At 37.6% G+C, this 20,236-nt stretch overlaps 1 protein-coding gene across 4 annotated transcripts in view; it reads left to right on the plus strand.

Moving 5' to 3' along the window:
- Positions 1-20,236, plus strand: part of ATP13A3 (ATPase 13A3) — a 66,554-nt gene that overhangs the window by 11,909 nt on the left and 34,409 nt on the right. For all 4 annotated transcript variants that reach the window (XM_076341066.1, XM_076341069.1, XM_076341068.1 and 1 more), the window contains exons 3-7: positions 11,621-11,714; positions 13,667-13,840; positions 14,642-14,812; positions 15,146-15,216; positions 18,766-18,846. In XM_076341066.1, coding sequence (XP_076197181.1) covers positions 11,621-11,714; positions 13,667-13,840; positions 14,642-14,812; positions 15,146-15,216; positions 18,766-18,846 — 591 coding nt within the window. The remainder of the gene's footprint in view (positions 1-11,620; positions 11,715-13,666; positions 13,841-14,641; positions 14,813-15,145; positions 15,217-18,765; positions 18,847-20,236) is intronic.

The following is a 20,236-nucleotide window of genomic DNA, read 5'->3' on the forward strand; positions in this document are numbered from 1 at the left end:
GGTGCTATTTCTGTTAGTGAGGTCAACGCTTGAGGAAAGAGTGCTCTTTGATACATTTAATGTGCTTAAAACACTAAAGTCTTGGTTTTAAGAAAACTAACTTTTCTCCTTATAGCAGAGAAGACGGACACTGCTACATCTCTTGGTGCTGTTATTAAAAAGTTTATAGGCTAGGAAAGAAAAAAAAAAATTAAAAAAGTAACTCAAATGCAGACGTAAATATTGCTCTAGCCATGATACGTTAAAGGAGAATTTCTCCTTTTAGGTAAGTGTGCAGGATAAAAGTTAACTATAAATGGAGTGATAACCCAAAGCTGTTGCTTACTGGAAGACGTGAGTCTGAAGACCTTTATTGACTATCATCAGTGCTGAGAAGATTGCAGCAGTTGAAGGGAGATGGTGTCAGAGTTTTGCAGAGTCTGTTTCCATTCTACAGAAGATGTCTCCCACTGCTGATGCTATGGAAATCACTCCCAAGAGGTACACAAGCGCTGCAAAGTATCATTTAGACTGAGCTATTTAAGGCAATGATGAAACGTATTGTAGTAGGCTGCTGTGAGTTCATTTGATTTCATGGACTGTAGAAGTCTTTCTCTGAGGGATAACTGTTTACTAAATCGCTAAAGCTCTTCTGGGTTTGTAGGACTGTTCTGAATGACTGGGACATAGTAGCTAGATGGACGTGGGCCAAAGTTTACACTACAGGCAAGGAGGAATAGGGTTAAATGTTAGTCCTGTACATCTGTTCTCTTCTTGTCTTTGTCAAACTTCAGTTCATGGAGATAGTGTAACTTTTCCCCCTCAGTTTTCTCATCTTACCTCATACGGTAGTTCTGAGAGTAAATTAATCACTTTCAGAAGCTAAGCTGTCAGGTTGTATAAATTCCTGTGCATAAGAAAATCGTTTTCTACAGCAGTCTAATCTCTGAATGGAACTTGTTTGCAGATTTTTCTGTTACTTATTTCAGTTACTAGAATTTGATCAAGGCAAATAAATTGTCCTGGTTGACATCTTCAATTGTGTTAAATTCTTTGATACAACCTTTTAACTTTAATTTTTAGTGGTATATGATATTTGGAGTTTCTGTCGTGCATAGTATTTCTATTGATTGGTGGGTTGGTTGCACACAAGAAGAGCTCTTTCCTTGAAGTGTTTCTGATCTAAGTAAAGTGAATGTGCCACATACTTAAGGCTTTGTATCAATTCATTGACTGTTTTAAAAAATTGTACCTTCAGTAAACATTAGAAAACCCAGGTTTAAGTGCTGAAGTTTAACCTATTTACATGTATAGATCTTCTTATAGAATAAATTTTTAGAAGTGAGTACAGTTTGGTGCTATTTCCATTAATCTGGAAGATACTCTGTGCGTGCATTTAGCAGTCACGTAGTTGAACTTTAAGAATCTTTAAGTTTTACATCACGACTTCAGGAAAGTGTGAAGAAATACTGCTGCTTTGTCTCAGAATGCAATGAAAGGTACTAAGTCATACTTACGATGGGGGAAAAAAGAAGGACGCTAAAGCAGATTGCTTGCTTATGATGAGTACGACTGGTTCTTGAACTATGCTGTAGTCATAGCTGTATGCCAACTATATGTTCTTTTGAGGAAACAAAAGTTAAATGTCTAAACTTTAGAGGAAAGTTCATCTCTTGTGATTAGTCTGGTTGTGCTTGATGATCTCCTTGTAGGCGAACAGAAATTTGATTCAAATGTTCTTGTGTTAACCTCAAAAATATTTTCCAAGAATTTAGAGGAAGAGGAAAAAAAGTCATTGCCTCCTTTTACTGAGCATCCATACTACAAAAGCAAATATATCCCAGGAAGCAGATACTCTACATTGCACAATAAGGCGGCAGCCACACAGGAAAGGTTGGGCTCTTGGCACAGCCCCTGAGGGGAAATGCTTCCTTGAAAGGACCCATTGTTGCTGGATCTGGGTCTTCAGACTCACAATTCTTCGCTAGAATACTTGCAGTTCTCTTGGTGCTGGGATGGGGCATCTTTGCCATCTCCATTATCTGACCATAATAGTCTTGGTTATTTAATCAAATAGAAGGACTGAGTAAAGTTCAGGCCCCATGCGAGAAAGGAACGTCTTTTTGGAAACAGCTTCCGTGCTCAGCTATTGAAAACTCACGCTGGGTGTAATGGCGCCATGCCTTACCCAAAGTATCTGAAACAGTTGAACTTTCTCATCCAAGAATAAATAAAACATTTCATTGTCCCTGTTGTCAGAGTCTGTGAATTCTAACCCAAATGTCTAGTATACTCTTCCAAGAGAGGAAAGAAACAATAAGCATCTAAAATAAATGTATGCTTTATTGGATTCCTTAACTGTGGAACAGACCTTCTTTCCTTCATGGCAGCGAGGTAGGAGATCCAGAAATCTAAAAAGGAAACAAGGAAAGACTGTATTTCTGTGTGCCTGAGAGTGGGAACAAGCTTTGGGCAGGTTTGACTTTTGGCGCTTGATTTATCAGTTGAAAATTTTCATTAATGTGAATAGGTGCTGCTTGAAGTAAGATAAATGAGATGCCGGGAAGGTTAGGTGGTGAAATGCTTGACTAGTTGTCCTTGATATGAATGACGGCTTTCCTAAATTCTCTTCTAACATGTCTTCAACTTGTGCCTGTGCTGTTACATTAATAGCAAATTTTTAAGTAGTCTGAATATAACGATCTGAAGACCAGTTAGAAAGTAAGTTTTGAGTATAGTATTGGCTATAGTACTTTGTTATTATGATGAATTGCGATACTGAGTTTATTGTTACATGTAGAATTATCTTTCCTTAATGTAGCATGTATTCTACTATAAACATTGCAATTGCTATTGCAGCCTGCAAAAAGTATACTTTACAAAGAATACACTCTACAAATGTAAATACAATTTTGGTTTGGTGATTGTTGGATACAATGGTATTCCTTAAGCCTAAACACAGAAACAAAAGCTTGTATTATAACAGAAAGCCCAAGATGGGAAGTGATAAAATAGGTATTGAGTGGAGGGCTTTGTTAAAATTTAGCTCGTGTACTTGTAAAATTTCCATGTATTCATTAAACTATTATGTCATTCTTATTGTTAGAGCTTGGTTAGTTGACTAAAGTGTTAAGCTTTGTTTGTAGTACAAATTATAACCTTAACTTCCTTCAAAATATAGCTGGAGGATTTTTGATCTTCCATAGTTCTTTTAGCTTGTAGGTCTTATCCAAACATTTATTGTACATTATGTGGATAGCTTCGTATTTAAGGGTTCAGCTGCAAGCTGGTGGAGAACCGAAAATCGCAATGACGTCCATTCATGTAAGGTGCATTTCTCAGATTGAAGGTGCCTCTCGAGGAGAGTATCTTTTACGTTTGTAGCCTGGACTACAAACTACATAAATATTAATATGTTAAAATAATACTAAAAGCGTTACAAATAAATTTAAATTAACACACGTGAGCTCATCCCTAGTGTATGTTGTGATATCACAAATGTGATAACCTTTGTTTTTTATGGTCATAAAAATGTGATATCCCCAGACTATTGGCTAAGTTGTATATCAGGTACAAAGTGATCTGTTTCAGTTCTGAAGTGATCTTTGAGTGACATGGCTTTCACGTTTCGGGGGCAGGCAAAGACAGGGTCTCGTGCATGGTGTCAGGCTTGCCAGGTGGCACGAGAAACCTCTAGCATTGTGCTGCAGCTCAGATACATGGATCCCTCTGAGTCTGGGGTGTAGCGTAATCCCATCTGCCCCAAATCATGGCTGTGGTCCTAAGATACTAAGTGGAAGTTGTTACTGCAACAGCAGTGCACGTCAGAGATGCAAAAACGCTGAGTGCAGGCACGCCTATGTTCAGAAGCTCCTTGAAGACTGTGAGAATCCATAAAAAGGAACTTTGGAAACTGTTTCCTCTGAGGAGATACCAAGACTAGTGAGTGAGGGATGATGAATCCTGATAACAGACTGTTTGGAGAGAAGATGTCATAATGCAGATTTTAGCAGGGCATTCTTACAGCCTTTAAAATCAACTCCTAGCTTTTGTAATTGCAAGTCTGTTTAAAAATGGTCCTTTTTTAATTTTCAGTGGCTGCAGGTTCTGCCAATCTTTTCAAAAGCAGCTAGTGGAGAAATTTTAGGAAATAGTATGTTATTTTTACGGATGCTGAAATAGGATCTCTTAGGTAAAGGAGGAGGACTGGAAGGTAAATACAGGACTTATGTCCAAGACACTGTGGGCAGAAGCTTTGGCTTTAGCTCTTGAAAGCTTGAAATGTTCTGTTCAAGTTTGCTTTTTTTTTTTGTGATTGATCTTTAAAGTGTGCAGCATGTTATATGATACGGTTTGAGAAGAATGTGCCCCTAAATATTTTTTTATCTTTAATTTTTCTGATCCTTACATCTTCTTAGCCTTGTGCCCTTGTCCATTTATTTATTGGTACAGCGCATTTTAAATTAAGTCAGCGTTTTAAATTCAGCTTCTCAGGTATTGTATGTGGAACTCATTGGCAGTTGGCATGGGCAGGAGCTGCAAGCTCAAGTAGTAATAGCTGATAAGACTTTTCCTTCTATTTTTATAGCTCCACTTAACAGTGTGCTTTTTCTAGAGTATGGTGTCTTAAGCTATACCTAGAACTTCTTTCCTCGGCTGCTGGCAATTCTGACATCAGATTAAATATTACACATGCATTGAAAGCAGTGTATTGAATGCAAATCTTGGGTCAAGAACAGATTTTTTTTTTTTTCTCCTGCTGAGAAATGTTTCCGTGGTCTGGGGGAAAGAGTTCTGAATTTTTCTGGAATAATTTTGAAGAAGCATTTTCGTTGGTTTTTTTACTGCTAGTAGCTGGATAAGAGGTACTTTTTTTTTATATGCGTATGGACACATTATAATGTTCAAATTTTGAAATACGCTTCAGTATTCAGAGCAACTTTTGGCATTTGGCCTGAGGTACGAGTGCAGAACTGTCTTCCAAAGCACCACTTGGATGTGCCAAGTGCTCCTGTGCAGCACCTGACACGCAGCCCTTGTAGGGCGATGCGGAAAGCTGGCTTCCATGGAAGGGCAAAAGCACGCACTTTTCCTCTGTCAGTCACTTCGTAAAATTAACTGCCATCCTCTTCTGCTAGTGGTCAGCTATAGCCCAGGCTGCGTTTTCATCTTTCCTAAGAAATTGAATGTATTTTGAAACTGAACGTATTCTCAGAAGATACATTCATACCTCTCCCTGGCCTGTTACTGCTCTTCTAGTTTGAGTACTTCTTCACTTTTTAATTCCATAACTGCCAGTATGGCAGAGATTGAGCATTAGTTGGTGGTTTGCATATGCAAAGCAGTGGCTTACCTCCTGTAGGACTGTTGCATGAATGCCAAAAACTTTTACCGTAACGCGTGGGGAAAAAATGGACTCAGTTTGGTACCTGCTCTGAATGTGTGGGAATCGCACGTTACTGGAACAAGAATAAGCCCTGGTGGTAAACATTGCCTTTGTAAGGTCTGTTACCTTGCTAGGTTGATTCCTTCTCATGATAAAGGGTTGGAAGGATGGCTCTAAAATGCAGAAACGTCTAATTTCTGAGTGACTGAAAATAATGTTTGGCTTTCTAGTTTCAAAACGAAACAGGGTTTTTCTGTGTTTTGACAGCTAGTCAGGATACAGTTGAAGATGATGTCTGTCTGCTATGCAACAGCCACTATCGGCAGTTAAGAATGACTGTTCAAGAGATTTTTTTTTTTAAATTCAGAAATCTGAAATACTTGTAATGACATCAGACCATTTAGAAACTTAATTTTTAACTCCAGGGCTGTGAAGTGTCTCTTAATGAAGGATATATTTGTTGTAAATAAGTTCTTGAAAAGGACTTGAAAAGTCTTTCAGTAGCCCTTAAAGGTACCATAATGGGTCCTTTTGGACCTAGGAGAGCCAGACTGGTCACTTAGTAAGACACTAGATCAGATTTCAGGAATATGATTCATGTTTGATCTATATCATGATCTTTTTCTAGATAGGCCAATTGTTTTTTTGTCTTAATTCTCTTCCTGTAGACATTTACAGTGCTTGGTTTATTTAATGACAGCAATTACGTAGGGAGGTGAGGAAGATTGACTCGTATTAATGTCTGCACATAGGTGGTTTTTAAATTTGGCCTTTTTCATGCATGTCTCTCACTTTTCCTGTCTGCTTTGCTAGATCTTTTCATTTGCCCTTTGCGTTCTTACCAAAGCAGTGCTGGTTGATCCTTGTCTTGTACAGAAAAGTAACTTATTTCTGCAACGTTCGGGTAGTGACCAAGTTACCTGTTGGCTTTGTAGCACTTGATCTCTAAAGGTCGTCTAATTTGGTGTATGTGATCGCTTCATCTTGCTCTGTGATAAACTCTAAAATGCTGAGAGCGAGAAAAGTGTGCATTTCTTAACTGCCGCCTTTAACATCGATTAGCTCCTCAAAATGAATGTTGTTGTCTTCACTCGCAGCAGCTGTAAATACAAGGAAGGGTTTGGTCAGAAGCATACATGCTTTTAGCTGGGCAGATAACATCAGGACTCGTGCATAGACCTGAAACTGTCTGCAGGCTCCTGGTGAGGCGTTTGTGGTTTGAATAGAAGGAGCTGGACCGGGCGGCTGATGCCTGGAAGCGCAGCCTCCGCGCCAGCCCGGCCACAGTCTTGCAATTGTTCGGCCACACTGGAGGGAAGAGGGAAAAAAAAAAAAGGCATTCCAAGCAGTGCCAAATTTTCTTTGATATGTTAATCTTTTGATAACAGTTTGAAAAGCCCTTGGAGACTTTTTTTAGATTTTAGACAAAATAGTTCATTTGTCAGGACTTCCCTTGTAGATAGGGTCTCAGTTATTAAGAATTGCCTCACTAACTCATGATAACAAAAGCAAGTGCAGAGGACAGCTGCTGGACTGCTTGTTGGTAAGAGAAACTCTTTCAGTTATCTCAGGATTTTTACGAATATCTGAAAAGAATAAAATAGGGACTGTTTAAGATACAAGTTTCTAAGTTTATTTACTTGCGTATTTTAAGCAGACAAATGATGACAGAGCATAAGCATATGTAACAACTTGGTAATTTTTTAATGCATATCCATGCATGGATTTTACTAGAGACTTGAGCTGTCAAAATTACATTTTCATCTGAGAAACGTGGTATTTAAATTACCCAGTGACTGCAGGAGATCTCAAAAGTTTCTTCTTTTGTAGCTTTCCAGACCTTGGAGTTTTTCTCTTGAAATTATGAAACTTCCAGTTAAACTGGAAAACTGGAAGAATAAACTGATGGCAGCAATGTATGTGTGCTAAAGCAGAATTAGTTTTTAAGGATTATGGACTTTGGGGCAAATGTTGGGGAGAACAGAGGGAAGATCTCTTTGCTTCCCACCCCCCAAATCAAACTTGAAGGGTAAAATTTGCACTGCAGTAGTTTGTTAATCGTGCCAAGTATTAGAAAACTGACCTCAAATAAGCTAGTAGTCCTTTGAAAGTGTGGCTTGAAGAACACTTCAGGCATACTGATTGAGACTTACTGTAGTTCCTTAACAACATTTTCCTTAATAAATATGCCACGAGTTCACTTGCACCTTTTATACTGTTGCTATGAATGTTTATTGCCTATAAATATTTTGGTAGAACTGCTTGGTATCCTGGTTGTTTAGTCAGGATAGATCAACAAATAGATATTGGTGTAGTAATTCAGAAAAGGTGCAACATTTTCTTCACTGTGGGGGATACATGTAGTTTTAAGATCTGTACACTGCTGTAATTTCTCCAGTGATCCAGTTTGTGAACTACTCCAAAATAATATCGACTTAAATCTGAAAGTGCAGGTGCTGTCCTACTCATAGCTACATACTCTTCAGGACAGAGGCAAATAGCAAATGCAGTTTAACTTAATTTTGATATACTTTTTTTTACAAAGTTGCAGATTTACTGTTTAAGCTTGTGATTCAAATGTATGCTCTTAGAAGTACTTACAGTTCAGACACTGCTCAGCTGATCGCTATACCATTTGTTAAATTTATACCTATGTTCTAAAATGTTGCAAGTGATTTCATTCTTAGTCTCAGTGGCAAACAGCGATTCCTTTACAGACCTTTTTGATACTTCCTACTTTTCTGACTCTAGAATACACTTAGCTATACAATAGTAGCTCAATGAGCAAAAATTATGTAAGTGGAGCGACAGTAACTTTCACCGTTTCCATTGTTTTTGGCCCCTTTCTTTAAGAGGAACAAATAGTGCTTTTTGGTTGCTATTTTCAGTTTGTTAAAGGGGGAAAGGACTTCTCTAGCTATTCACTCCAGGGAACTTGTGCCGGAGAGAGGCTGAGTGGCAGCCCTTGCATCACAGGCACTTTATTTGAATATTCCTGAGTCCACGTTGCTTCTTGTGAGTGGATTTCAACCTCACTTCAATTCGAGTACTAGTAAAATGTCGTACTCCCTTGTAGTCTGAAAAGTCCAAGGCTTATGTTTAAATATTTAATTAAATATTTAAAGTATTGAAATGTTTAATTTCCCACCATATTATAGAAAGAAGTAAAGATCGAGTGCAGATTGCTAAAGTCTCCTCTGAATTGGTGAGATGCTGCTGCTGCTGCTTTGTTCAGGCTGACCCAGCAGCCTGAAGTCACTTCCAAAGAGGGCAACCCTGTGGAGCCCATGGTGGTGGTGTTCTAACCCCAACTTTCAGCAGGGTAGTGGCAAACAAACCCAAAGCAGTTATGCGTTTGAACTTGTGGTGATGAGCTTGGGCTGATGATGTGCCAAAAGGGATAAGATTGGAGAAAGAGTGCTGTTCTTCGTTGCTGAATAGTAGTGATTTTCATGACCCATCAACTAAGAAAAGATCTCTAACGTTTTCTAAGTTTAGAGATTTGAATTTGAGTTTAATATGGAAAATTACAGGCAGTATGTGAAATATTGAGAATGTGTGTGTTAGGTGAAGGTTGCTCAGTAAATGAGTCTGTATAAAATAATGCAGATGGAGCTAATGATGTGAGTCAAAAATAGCCTCCTAATGACCCTCGTGTATTCCCTGTGTGATTCTACCCAGCTGTTCAAAGAACTCATTGAATCACAGGAATTATTGCGGGTGCTCTCAGTGCTGAGATTTCTCTTCGTGCTTCTTCAGACTGATGACTTGACTCTCCTTCCTAGCTGTGGGACAGCCCTAAATTAAAGCAATTGCAGTTCTCTGTCATGCTGCTGCGGTGTCCCATAAGGTGCCTGTTCTGATGCATTGGCCATATGGAAATATCAGTTGAGATTTATTGATCTTGAAGCTGTTTGCATTTATTTTGCTGCCTGGCACTTTCCTGTATCAAGTACAGTTGTTGCTAGATATGTTAATCGAGATTGGAGTTTTGCCTGCAGGCACTGTTTTTGAGGTTGCAGTACACTATAGCAGGAAAATGCATGTTTGCTCAAGAGCAGACTAGTTCAAGTATGATAAATCTAATAATTCTCTCATGGAGCTGTAAATTCTACTAGAAGTATAATTCTGTAAATACACAAAACTTTTTCTGGCTGCATGACTTCTTGATTGAAAATGTGATTTGTACGGTGTACATAAAGTTGTTTGACATTATTAATTCAAAGATTGCTCTCAGGAGCTTTCTTAGCAATCCTGTGTAGGTTCAGGGCAGATTTTAACTGGTTTCATATGTATATATCTCTCTATCTATATCTTTCCCAGGATAAAAAGCTGCTTAGTGAAGAAAAGTGGCAATTTAAATAAAAATGTGTTTTAGAACTTGCATGACTTGTGTAACAGATAAGGAAGCATCAGTGGTACATATCTTTTGGCTTAATTTCCAAATTAATCTGCAGTAAGAAAGGTATTCATAGCTCAGTATTGGATAGTAATAGAAAATTTTCAGCTTAACAAAGCAAGGAGTGTGTGAGCTGGTGTTTCTATCAAAGGAGACACTTGTTACCAAATTAGCTTCCTTCCATACAGAACAAAATACAAACTGTATCAAGCACTCAATTTATGAAGTGCTGAGTTGTTTTTTACCTGTGACTGAGCCCTGTGTTGTGATGCAGTTCTTTGCTTCGAGTCTGTGTTTCTTCCACTAGGACTCTGTTCAGCAGTGGGAATAGATTTCTGAGGAGACCCAGATTTGGGCAGCAAAAGAAACTTTTTCTGTTGGGTTCCTGCTTCATTTGTTGACTTAATTGGAAAGGAGGTGGTAGCTTGCAGAAAACATGTGAGGATGTGATGATGTTGATAAACTGCAGGAGTTGGGAGGAAGGATCTTTTCAAGTTGGCATTGTTGCTGAATATAAGTGCACGGATCCAGGGTCTGGCTTTGAGAGGATCTGACTTGGAGTCTGGTGATTTGATTTGTGAAAATGTTGGGGAGTTAACGACAGCAAAGAACTTGGTAATGGTTGTGCTTTTATCATAATGCTGCCTAATACTAAGCATTTTAAATAGTGGCATCCTAGTCTTCAATGGGCAGCTGAGATGAAGTTAAGTGGATGGCTTTCACCTTGATTTTTTTTTTTGTAACAGCCTTCTGTCTGAAAAATGACAATTACAATAACTACTTGTGCTATGACAGTGAATCCTTAATACTTGAGGACTGCTTATGTAATAGGTGCTGTCTTCTGAGAGATTTATATATGTGCAGTAAATAAAATCAAAGGCTGTACAATGTCAGTGCAGAGAATGATAGTTAATCCATGTCTTGGCAGGTGAATGCTGGCTGTTCGGTGGTTTTAACTACGGCAGGTGGTCCTGTGGAAATACGATATGGGAGTAGTAATTATAAATTGCGTACAATTAACATGTACAGGTTAACATGTTAACCTCCAAATGAAGGTTAGATGCAGTTTTAATTCCAGAAATTTAGCTTTTTGACTTGGTATCTTTGATTTTTCTTTGTTTATGTGATGTTGAAACTTCTGATGAGCCTCATAGTATGTTGTAGCCTTTTGTTTGTAGTTCTTCCTTATTGGAATAGGGATCTGCGTGCACTGTGTTCATCTCATAGATAGCTTCATATTTTTTCATGCCTTTCCCTGTTCATGAAACTTGTGATCGTAATCTATCCTCAGAGCACCCCTCAAGATTTGCAACTGTGAGATATTTACAGTAAGAAGAGAACCCATTGATACAAATTGAATGGTAAAAGAATTGGAAAGAAGGGAAAAGACTGACTGACCATTAAGCATGTCTTGATTTAGAAATATTAAACCGGGGACTAAACTACTTTTAGCATGTACTTACTTTTCTGCTCAGATGAGAAATGCACATCTCAGGGGTACAATGCCTTTCCTCTTGAAGGATAGCCTGGCTTCTGAAAGCATCTGATTGGAGCTATTATGTATAGAATGATAGAAATGTATAATCTTGACCTACTTTTAAGCTTTTTTTACAGGTTTAATTTACGTTTCTGCAATATTTCACTTGTATTCAGCCAGTGTTCAATCTGAAAGCTTTACTAGAGCTCCTTGGGTCGTTACTACTAGAAACTAGTAACAGTGCAAATTTAAGATCTATATTAATATGTTGTCAGTGTGTTTTATATGTATGCACTTACAGAAAATAACTCAAAACAACCTAATACGTAGGTATAAAATCATAATGTTGCTTCGATTTTTAATTCTTTTGTTGTTAAAGGTCTTCCATATCTCAAGTCGAGAAGTTCTGTATCATACTAAACATGGAGAAAGAAGAAAAGAAATTTGTCAATAAAGCAGAGGAAGATGAGATGGTAATGAATTCTGTTCGTCTATTTTTATACAGTGAAAGAAACACTTTTTCATGGTTTTCTCTCTAAATGGGGCATATTACATCAGGAAGTGGACTGTCTCAGTTTAAATCGGTTTAGCAATTTTATGAGGTTATCCTTGAAAATCTTTTTTGGTATTAAGAAACCTAGTCTTGGAATAGGGAATGTTTTTGTTGAAAGCCCTTGCAGAGGTGCTGGGTTGGCTACATTGAGGTCAGTACTGCAATAGATAACAGATTTTGGTACTTAACTTTTTTTTTTTAAAAGGAAAATGGAAGCAAAGTGTGGTGCTTTGTGTGTGGTTGTTTTTTTCCCTTCAAATCCTGGAGCTTTTTTCTTGTCATTTAAAACAGGTTAATGCTCCATAATCTGACTGTACTCTGCATACTCTTGCATATTCATATTTATGCAGATAAGACTCACTACCTAAAGCATGGCAAGCCGTTCTATGGGTATTTGGTAGCACACAAACTTTGCATCCTACTGCAGCAATGATATCTCTTATCATTTGTCCTGGAAGACGCAGAAGTTAGCTTTGACAGGAAAATAGTGGCAGCTGATCTTTAAATTTCTAGCCCATTCTAGAGACAGCAGAAACTATTTGGGGTATATAGGGATTTTTGTTTTAAAAAATGGTGGATTCCTGTGAATTGAAGTCCTTGTTCCGTCTTTGTGCACGCTGCTAGGAAAAGCTGCTCTTCACTAGACCAGCTCTAATAGGGAGAGTAGGCAAATACACCTTACAACAAAAAATGAAACTGAGATGCTTATGGTCTGATCATTAAAACAAATGCTTTTTGGAGGAAATAATTTTGTTTTGCCCCAAGAGAAGATGAACCTCTCTCACCATCTTTCACCCACTTGTTTTTATTGGTAAGGAGTGAATACTGGCTCCAGTGTTTTGGGGGTAACAGAGAATGGGTTTTGTCTCAGTTTTTTGTCAGCTGAGAAGGCTGCAAAACAAACTTGTTGAAAAGCCTTTTCTTAGGAAAGGAGTTTAAACAATTTCTAGTACTGTTTAATGAAAAGTACAAAAAAATTTGCAAAAAGTTGGTGTCAATATGAACAATGTGGGTGGGACTCAATGGGAAACTTCATTGCGCTTTTGCAGCAGGAAATATAATCTAATGACAGAATGTGAAACTTAGGAATGTAACACAGCATCTAGTAAGTCACTGAATTATTTTCTGTTCCTGGCTGTCATCAGGTTAAGTTGGTATTTGCCTTTGACCAAGACACACTTAATACTTTGTGGGTTTTTTTAATGGGAGAAGAGGATTTTTCCAGCTGGTGCAAGTTACAGAGCTTTTGACAGTGTGGCTTGCAGTTTCTAATGTTTCACAGTAGCATTTCTTGTTAAATGGCAGGCAAAATAAACCAGTTTCTCTACTAAAAAGTTGTGTTTGATAAATATATTTACAGGCTTGTTTAGAAAGTATGAAATTCAGCTGGCACCAGTAATTCAAAATTATGCTAGCTAATCGGATGCTAGAGTGGTAAAATCAGCATTTGACAAAACCACATATGCTTTTGCTCTTAAATGCTTAGCTGACTTGTGCTGTGTCATGGTCAAAAATTCGGTTGTTCACTGAGAGTTAAGGCAGGTTGTGTTGCAACCTCAGTCCTTAAGGAGCAGTGCAGAGAGAAGACAGGTCCTGCAATGAAATGTTTTAAACAATGTGGATGTTCTGCTGTTGTCATGCCTTTATTGATATTTTTATTTCTGACTGAGTGAAACAGTGTTCCCTTTCGTTGCCACTCCCATCATGTATTAAGTTTTTTAGATCTTTCTTTCCCCCAGAAAGGAAAAAGGAGAAAATGACTTTGAAATTTGGTTTGCTTTAAATACTGCACTTTATGAAAAATTAATGTTGGCTTCCTGAGCCAGAGTAATTAAGAGGTTCATCGTTACTTGTTTCTCTGTTTCCATGCAGGAGATCTATGGCTATGATCTATGTCACTGGAAGTTGGTGCTAGTTACTGTAGGAGTGATCTGTTCTGGTGGCTTTCTTCTCCTCCTCCTCTACTGGATGCCTCAGTGGCGTGTGAAAGCAACATGCAAAAGGACTACGCTTAAAGACTGTGAAGTGCTTCTGCTGAGAACAACTGTAAGTCTGTCGGAGGGTGCGCTTCTCCCAGTTTGCAGTTGTTTCGCATGCCTCTTGCTGCTTGCTAAAATACACAAATCCTTGCCTGCAGTGTAGACACGATTTTGCTTTACAGCACTGCAGAACTGTGCTCCTTGGTACTGTACATAGCTTTGCTGCCCGTATGGGAAGACTGACAGCTGTTCGCGGAGGACATAGCAAAAAGAAAGTCTTTGCTTTTGGATTTTAAGAATTAAATACGTGAATGCTGTTATCATCAAAAGTTACAGAACAGATACCTTGTTCATATAACATGGTAACACGGTTTTCAGGTTTTTCCTCCCTGGTTCAGCAAAGATACATTTGTTGAATTAAGGTGTAACTGTGGACCCAAGTGTGGTTTGATCTCAAGTGGTTTTCTTCCTCTACAATTGCTGTGTACAGTCCCTGGTTATGATCTTGTGTTAAGCCCTCAGTTATTTGAAGTTGCAGGGTGGGTGCAGCTGAATGCATAGGTATCCCATAGTTTCTCCTACTACAGAACAACTGTATTAAATTGTGGCAGGCTGAAGATGTCAAAATTCAAGTACCAAGACTCATTGCTTAAAAAAAAAAATCTTTCAGTGCAAAAAGTATGCTTTAGAATTGTGGAAAGAAAATGTATTCTTAAGGTAGCTGATATTAACTTGGGGATATTTTCTGTAGTCATGTATGGGCTCTGCTAATCTGTCATCTGTTGTTGACACATTTTGCTACAGCTACTGTAGTAAAATGCTGTTTAAATGCTGTTTCAACCAACTCATTTTTTTCCCTCTTTTTAAGGATGAATTCAAGATATGGTTTTGTGCAAAGGTTCGCAGTATGCCTTCTTTGGGAGCCAATCCTTTACAGAATCCTAACCCTATTGTACACAAGGTTTCAAATGGCCGTGCTGTTCATTTCTGTGAATCTGCTGCAGAAGAGAATAAAAATGATTTGAAAAAGTATTTGCCTGTAAGTAAACCTGCAATATTACGCTTGCTAATTTTCAAAGTATCTCAAGTAGTATCTAGAGTAAACACACATAATACTGTACATGTGAGCTGCTACTTTTGTCTAAAAGGCTAACTCGTTCTTTGGGTGGAGCACAGATCCACCACAGATCCACTTTTCCTCAATAACCTGTTACTAGAAATTGTGGAATGCTTGAAAGATTACTTAGAAAGAAAAGTTTTCATTTTTCAGTGAAATTTTTCTAAATTCACTTTCTATCGCTGCTCAGAATAAAGTCAATCAGAAAAGAGATGTTAAGCGGTACTAGTTTAATATCTATGTCTGCCCTTGCAGATTCGTTATTTCACACATCACAGCGTGAAGTATTTCTGGAATGATTCTGTTCAAAGTTTTGATGTTGTACGGTAAGAATACTTTTTGTGTTGTGCTTCAAACTGCATTTTTTTTTAAAATACAATAGCATGCCTAAGAACATGGTGAAAATTCGTATCATGTTCTGACCAGCTGTCTTAGCTCATTGAGTCTTTGTTTGAAACATAGTGAGAGCAGGGAGATTTTAACTCGATGTGACTTTGGAAGGAAGGTATTTGTTTAATCTACCTTTATTGAGCCTGATTCATATAGGGTGACAGGCTGCATGCCTCTGCAGGCTTTTTGCCTGTTCTTGGAGTGTTATTTGAGAATCAGAGCACCTGTTTATAGACGGTAGTTCTCCTCCTAAAAACTCTTAAAAACTTTCCTTCTGATGGAATAACTTATATTTTTTGCATTGCTGCTGAGCTAGACCCAAAAGGCGTATCTAGGAAGAGGGGAATTCACCGAATACCTTGTTGCTCACCTTTGTGTAGGTCTGCTGCTATGTTTTAGTCCAGTTGAGCTGAATTTGATCCCTCTTTTGTTACTCTTTAGTAACAAAAAGAGGTCTCTTGCATTGATAGAGAAGGTCTTTTAGTGGGCAGTACTAGCTGCGCTCACTGAATGTGATGCGCTGTATTTTCTTTTATCCGGCAGCACTGTTGCATGATGTTAGGGTTGAAGAAAAAAGTTCTTTTTTCTGATGCTACTGCTAAGGCCTTCTCATAGTGCTAACAAGTTAAATAAACACAGACTTCTCTGTTTTTGACAACTGCTTGTTAAAATAAGTTCAGGTCAGAAATAAAACCTCTTTTTAACTTAAATCAATGTTCACTATATTGAACTGTCATGTGGAAAAGTCCAGGCACTACATATAGAGAAAAATAATGACCAGTGACCAAAGGAAAGAAAAATAGCCAAAATTTCTGTAAGAAGAAACATACTCTGCAAATGTGTCTTATGTTTTTGAAAAAAGTATGTGCCAATAGTATGGAAATTTATCAGTAATGACAACAATTTAAAGAAATTATCGTAATACAAGCAGTTACAAAACTGAACACTCCTCCTCTGGGAGGGTAGAAATGTCTCAGTTCACGTGTAAATAATTAAAAGCTTTGTATGCATTTTTTATGATAAGCCTCCCATGAATTACAGTGGTGCAGGTAGTGACGCTTGTCATTTTGCGTTACTGTTTTCATGCCTATAGTGTTGCTAATTTAAACTGTTCAAAGGGAATATTTCCCACAGATGAGACTAAAAAAACTCAAAACTACTTTTATGCTAAGAACAGGTATGGGAAAAAATCATACGACTCCACACGCGTAGAAAAAAATGTTGTTCCTTAGCATTAAAGCAGTGACTTGAAACCTGACATTTGTTGGCTGTTTGACTGTGCCTTTTGATGTTCTCGTGATAACTCAGCCAATTTATAAGCCCCGGAAAAATCTCAGATATGCCTGTGAAGTTATGTGAGCATTTATTCAATCACATTCTTGCTGATACGCCAAACTTTCATTTGTTTGAAATGAAACGACTGAGCCTGACCACTTGTTTAGGTAGGTACTATAGCTGAGCTGGACACCATTATTTAGCAATTGGGTAATAAAGAGGAGAAACAGCTGGATCTGAGACATACTTGGTACTGGCAGAGTACTAAGTCACTTTTGTACAAGGTCAAATAAGAATGAGAGTTTGCTATAACTCTTCTCTAAAGTGAATTAGGTATGATCATGCAATGAAGTACTAGATACCACCTGCGAAATAATAGCTGAACTTATGAATGATAAATATTCTGAAAAGAAGTCTTAAAAATTTGTCCTTCATCGAGATACTTTTTCTTAATCTGCTCTTCAGTTTATGTAAAAACCAGAAATCTGTATTACCTAGTAACATGGTAGAGAATCAAGTTAAAGAGACTGAGGGCTTTATAGTAAAATCCGTAAGGCAAGCCACACAGTTGTAGTTGTGATCTAAGCACAGTACTGCATCATGAAGATAGATTCACTCTGTGCAGTTAATTATGCAAGTATCCAGAGACAGAAAAGTTGCATCACATAATTAAAGACTTAGCACAATACAGAAGGGAGGCAAATTAAGATTTCTTGGGCAACTAATTCGGTTATGAGAGCTTGACTTTCATATAATTGTTCTTCTTATAATAATGCAATATTAAGATCACTGTTTTAAACACAGGAAATGCAAGTGTAATTGTTCTTAAACTAAATCAGACGTAGCCAAAGAGGATGCAACTTTGACCTTGTATGTCTGTTTTGTTTTAGCTAGTGTCAACTGAATCCCTGAGTGAGTTGATGAGTGCTTTATGTAATAAACTGTGTGCACACGGGGTTTTTTTTAAATGCCCTGGGAATTCAGTACTGTAACAGTACTGTAAAAAGCAGATAACATCCTGCTAGAAGCTTTGTCTTTGCATGGACATTACGCACATAGGTATGCATATTTGCATATAAAGCACTTAGCACCCTTCTTAAACCCACTGTTAAATTCCTTTTTGTGCAGGAAAAGAAAAATTGCATCATTTGGGACACAATGGGAGGAAAGGCGCAGTTATTAACAGGGAATTGTATATTTATTAATCTAAAAATTGTAATTTTAAAATCCTTGAACTTGAAAATTTTTAGGGAAACCTTGTAAACCTGTGGCCAGATTAACACATTAACATTTTCACCTTCTGTTCTTTTACGAGAAGTTGGCGGAAACATGGTCCTAGCCTTTGCAATAGTGAGCATGTTTAAAGCTTTCCCTGTGTTCTAGAGAATGGAAATAATTGTTACTATATATGCACAATACAGAGTTTTTTCTTCACTGGGACAACTCTGAATCTTTTTTAGTAGATAACAATAAATATCCCATATAAAAAAGACTCGTGTTGAATAGTGCTGGTTTTTGTCATGTCATCTGTGAAAGCCTTTTGGAAGGTAATGATATTTTCCTGTGCATCCAAAGTATGTCCACTAGAAAATGCCTGGGTATTGGGCATGATATGTCCGATTTACTGAGTTTGGTAGTTGAAATGATCCCCTAGCTGTAAATATAATGTTTCAGGTGTGCTTGCTTATCTGCAGATCTTCTAAATTATAGCATTTGCTTTCACAGCATGTAGAAAAGTCCTGTGAAGATGGGTCTTCCAGTAATAAGGAAGTACTTAAAATGTAGACTGTACCTAGTCATGGATAAAATTTTGATAGCAAGATGAGACAAATGAAGATAATTTGAAGAAATATTAATCCATACTGATTTCATATAATGTTTTAGAAAACTTGCTCACTTTTTCTTTTTAGAGGCCTTTGAATACTAGTTATGCTAGTATTTTACTTCATTTTTTAAGTGTATCTCCATTTTGATTGAAATAGATACGACTATCCTACAGACTAAGATGTGTCAACAAGAGGACTGCTTTTAACATCTCATTGGTATCTGCAGTTGTGAAAAAAATAGCTAGAAAAACATTAATCCATAGACTTTGTTCTTTTATAATACAGTGTAACTCTTGGCAAAGACCTAGCTCTTTTGAGTTACTGAATACTTCATTTTAAATATCAGGTTTCTTAATTAACTCATTGACTTTTTCCTTTAATTAGTGGTCTAGATGAATCTACATTCTGTTCTTCAATTCATAATGAACACAGCACAGGACTGACAAAGGGAATGCATGATTACAGGTAATACTACAGTATTTGAGGGAAGAATTGTTTTCGTTCCGTTACCTGTTCTCAAAGCGTTAACAAAATTAAAGACAGTTGAGTGATTAGTGTTTACAGACAGGCTCTTACATGTCCTTCAAAGAAGGCTGTTAGATGTATGAAATTCTTGTTTTTCTTACCTGTATGTTGGGTAGGAACTCGTCTCTGATATTGTGTTGACTTACTTTTCTCAAACTACACTGACCATGGGAATTGGAACTATTGCTTAAAGTAATTCAGAATATATTTCTGAAATTGTATTTACTACCTAACATTTTGAAATAAAGTGAGTGTACAAAAAGAATAGCAAGCAGTTACTTTTTCAACCACGTTGGCAGGTATACAGTGAAATTTGGCGGCTGATGTAAAACAAAGTAGTTATTTTTTCCACATAACTCACCTTTAAGTGACAAATGTTACCATAACATACTGTCATTGCTGAAGGGCGTGTATGGGTTCAGAGGCAAATAGACTGATTCCCGGTGGAAAAGTCCATCAAGAGTTCTTTAGCTAGAAAGATGCTCATTTGTCTCAAGCTGCAGATTGTTGAAGGCTTGAGGGGAACGCTGAGGGAGATCACGCTACTGCTTCTTGTTTTCTTTCCCATCCTTGGCTAGTGGTCATTGTGAGAGAGGGGATAGTGTGCTAGGTGGCTAATAAGGAACATTGGATGCCAGGAAGCAGCAAACCTGGCCTAAACTGTAACTAATTTCTTATTTTAGGAAGATCAGGCTGAAACTTCCCAGGTCTCAGGACCTTGGCTTTAATTTTAAAAGCTCAGTTAATATCACAGGTGTGTCTTACAGCTTGCATGGATCTGTCTCTGGTTGGTTGGGGCTAAATGTGTTCCCCACTTTTTCTTTTAATTCTGGTTGGCAAGAAATAACTGGGGAAAAATACTAATTTTTTAACGTGCTATTTTCGACTAACGGTGTAAATATGCCTGTCAAAGGACACAGCTGAAGTGCATAGGTAGAGAAGAATTTAGTCTAGAAAAAACCTTTAAAATGTAACTTTAATGGTACATAGTTCAGGGATTTCTTAGTTCTCAAATGTGAACAGCAAGCTGGAATATATATTGTGAAAATGTAGATATGTCCTTAATTATTGGTGTTCTAATTTATTGATACACTACCCAAACTAGAATAGTTTGAGTTCTGTTGCATTCCTGGCTGGTTTTTTCCAAATGAGACCTTCTTAGAGTTTAAAATATGGAAGCATCTGCTTGCTCATCATTCCATTTTCTGTCAATTTGTGTCTCTTCCTACAATAAAAGCCTTTTCCTTAAGATCATCCTTTAAGGGCTTCTTCATGTCAATGTCATTTAACCAGCTCAGATCCCATCAGAGGTTAGTTTCTTGCCTCCCCC

This window comes from Aptenodytes patagonicus, chromosome 6, assembly GCF_965638725.1.
Source record: "Aptenodytes patagonicus chromosome 6, bAptPat1.pri.cur, whole genome shotgun sequence".
NCBI lineage: Eukaryota > Metazoa > Chordata > Aves > Sphenisciformes > Spheniscidae > Aptenodytes > Aptenodytes patagonicus.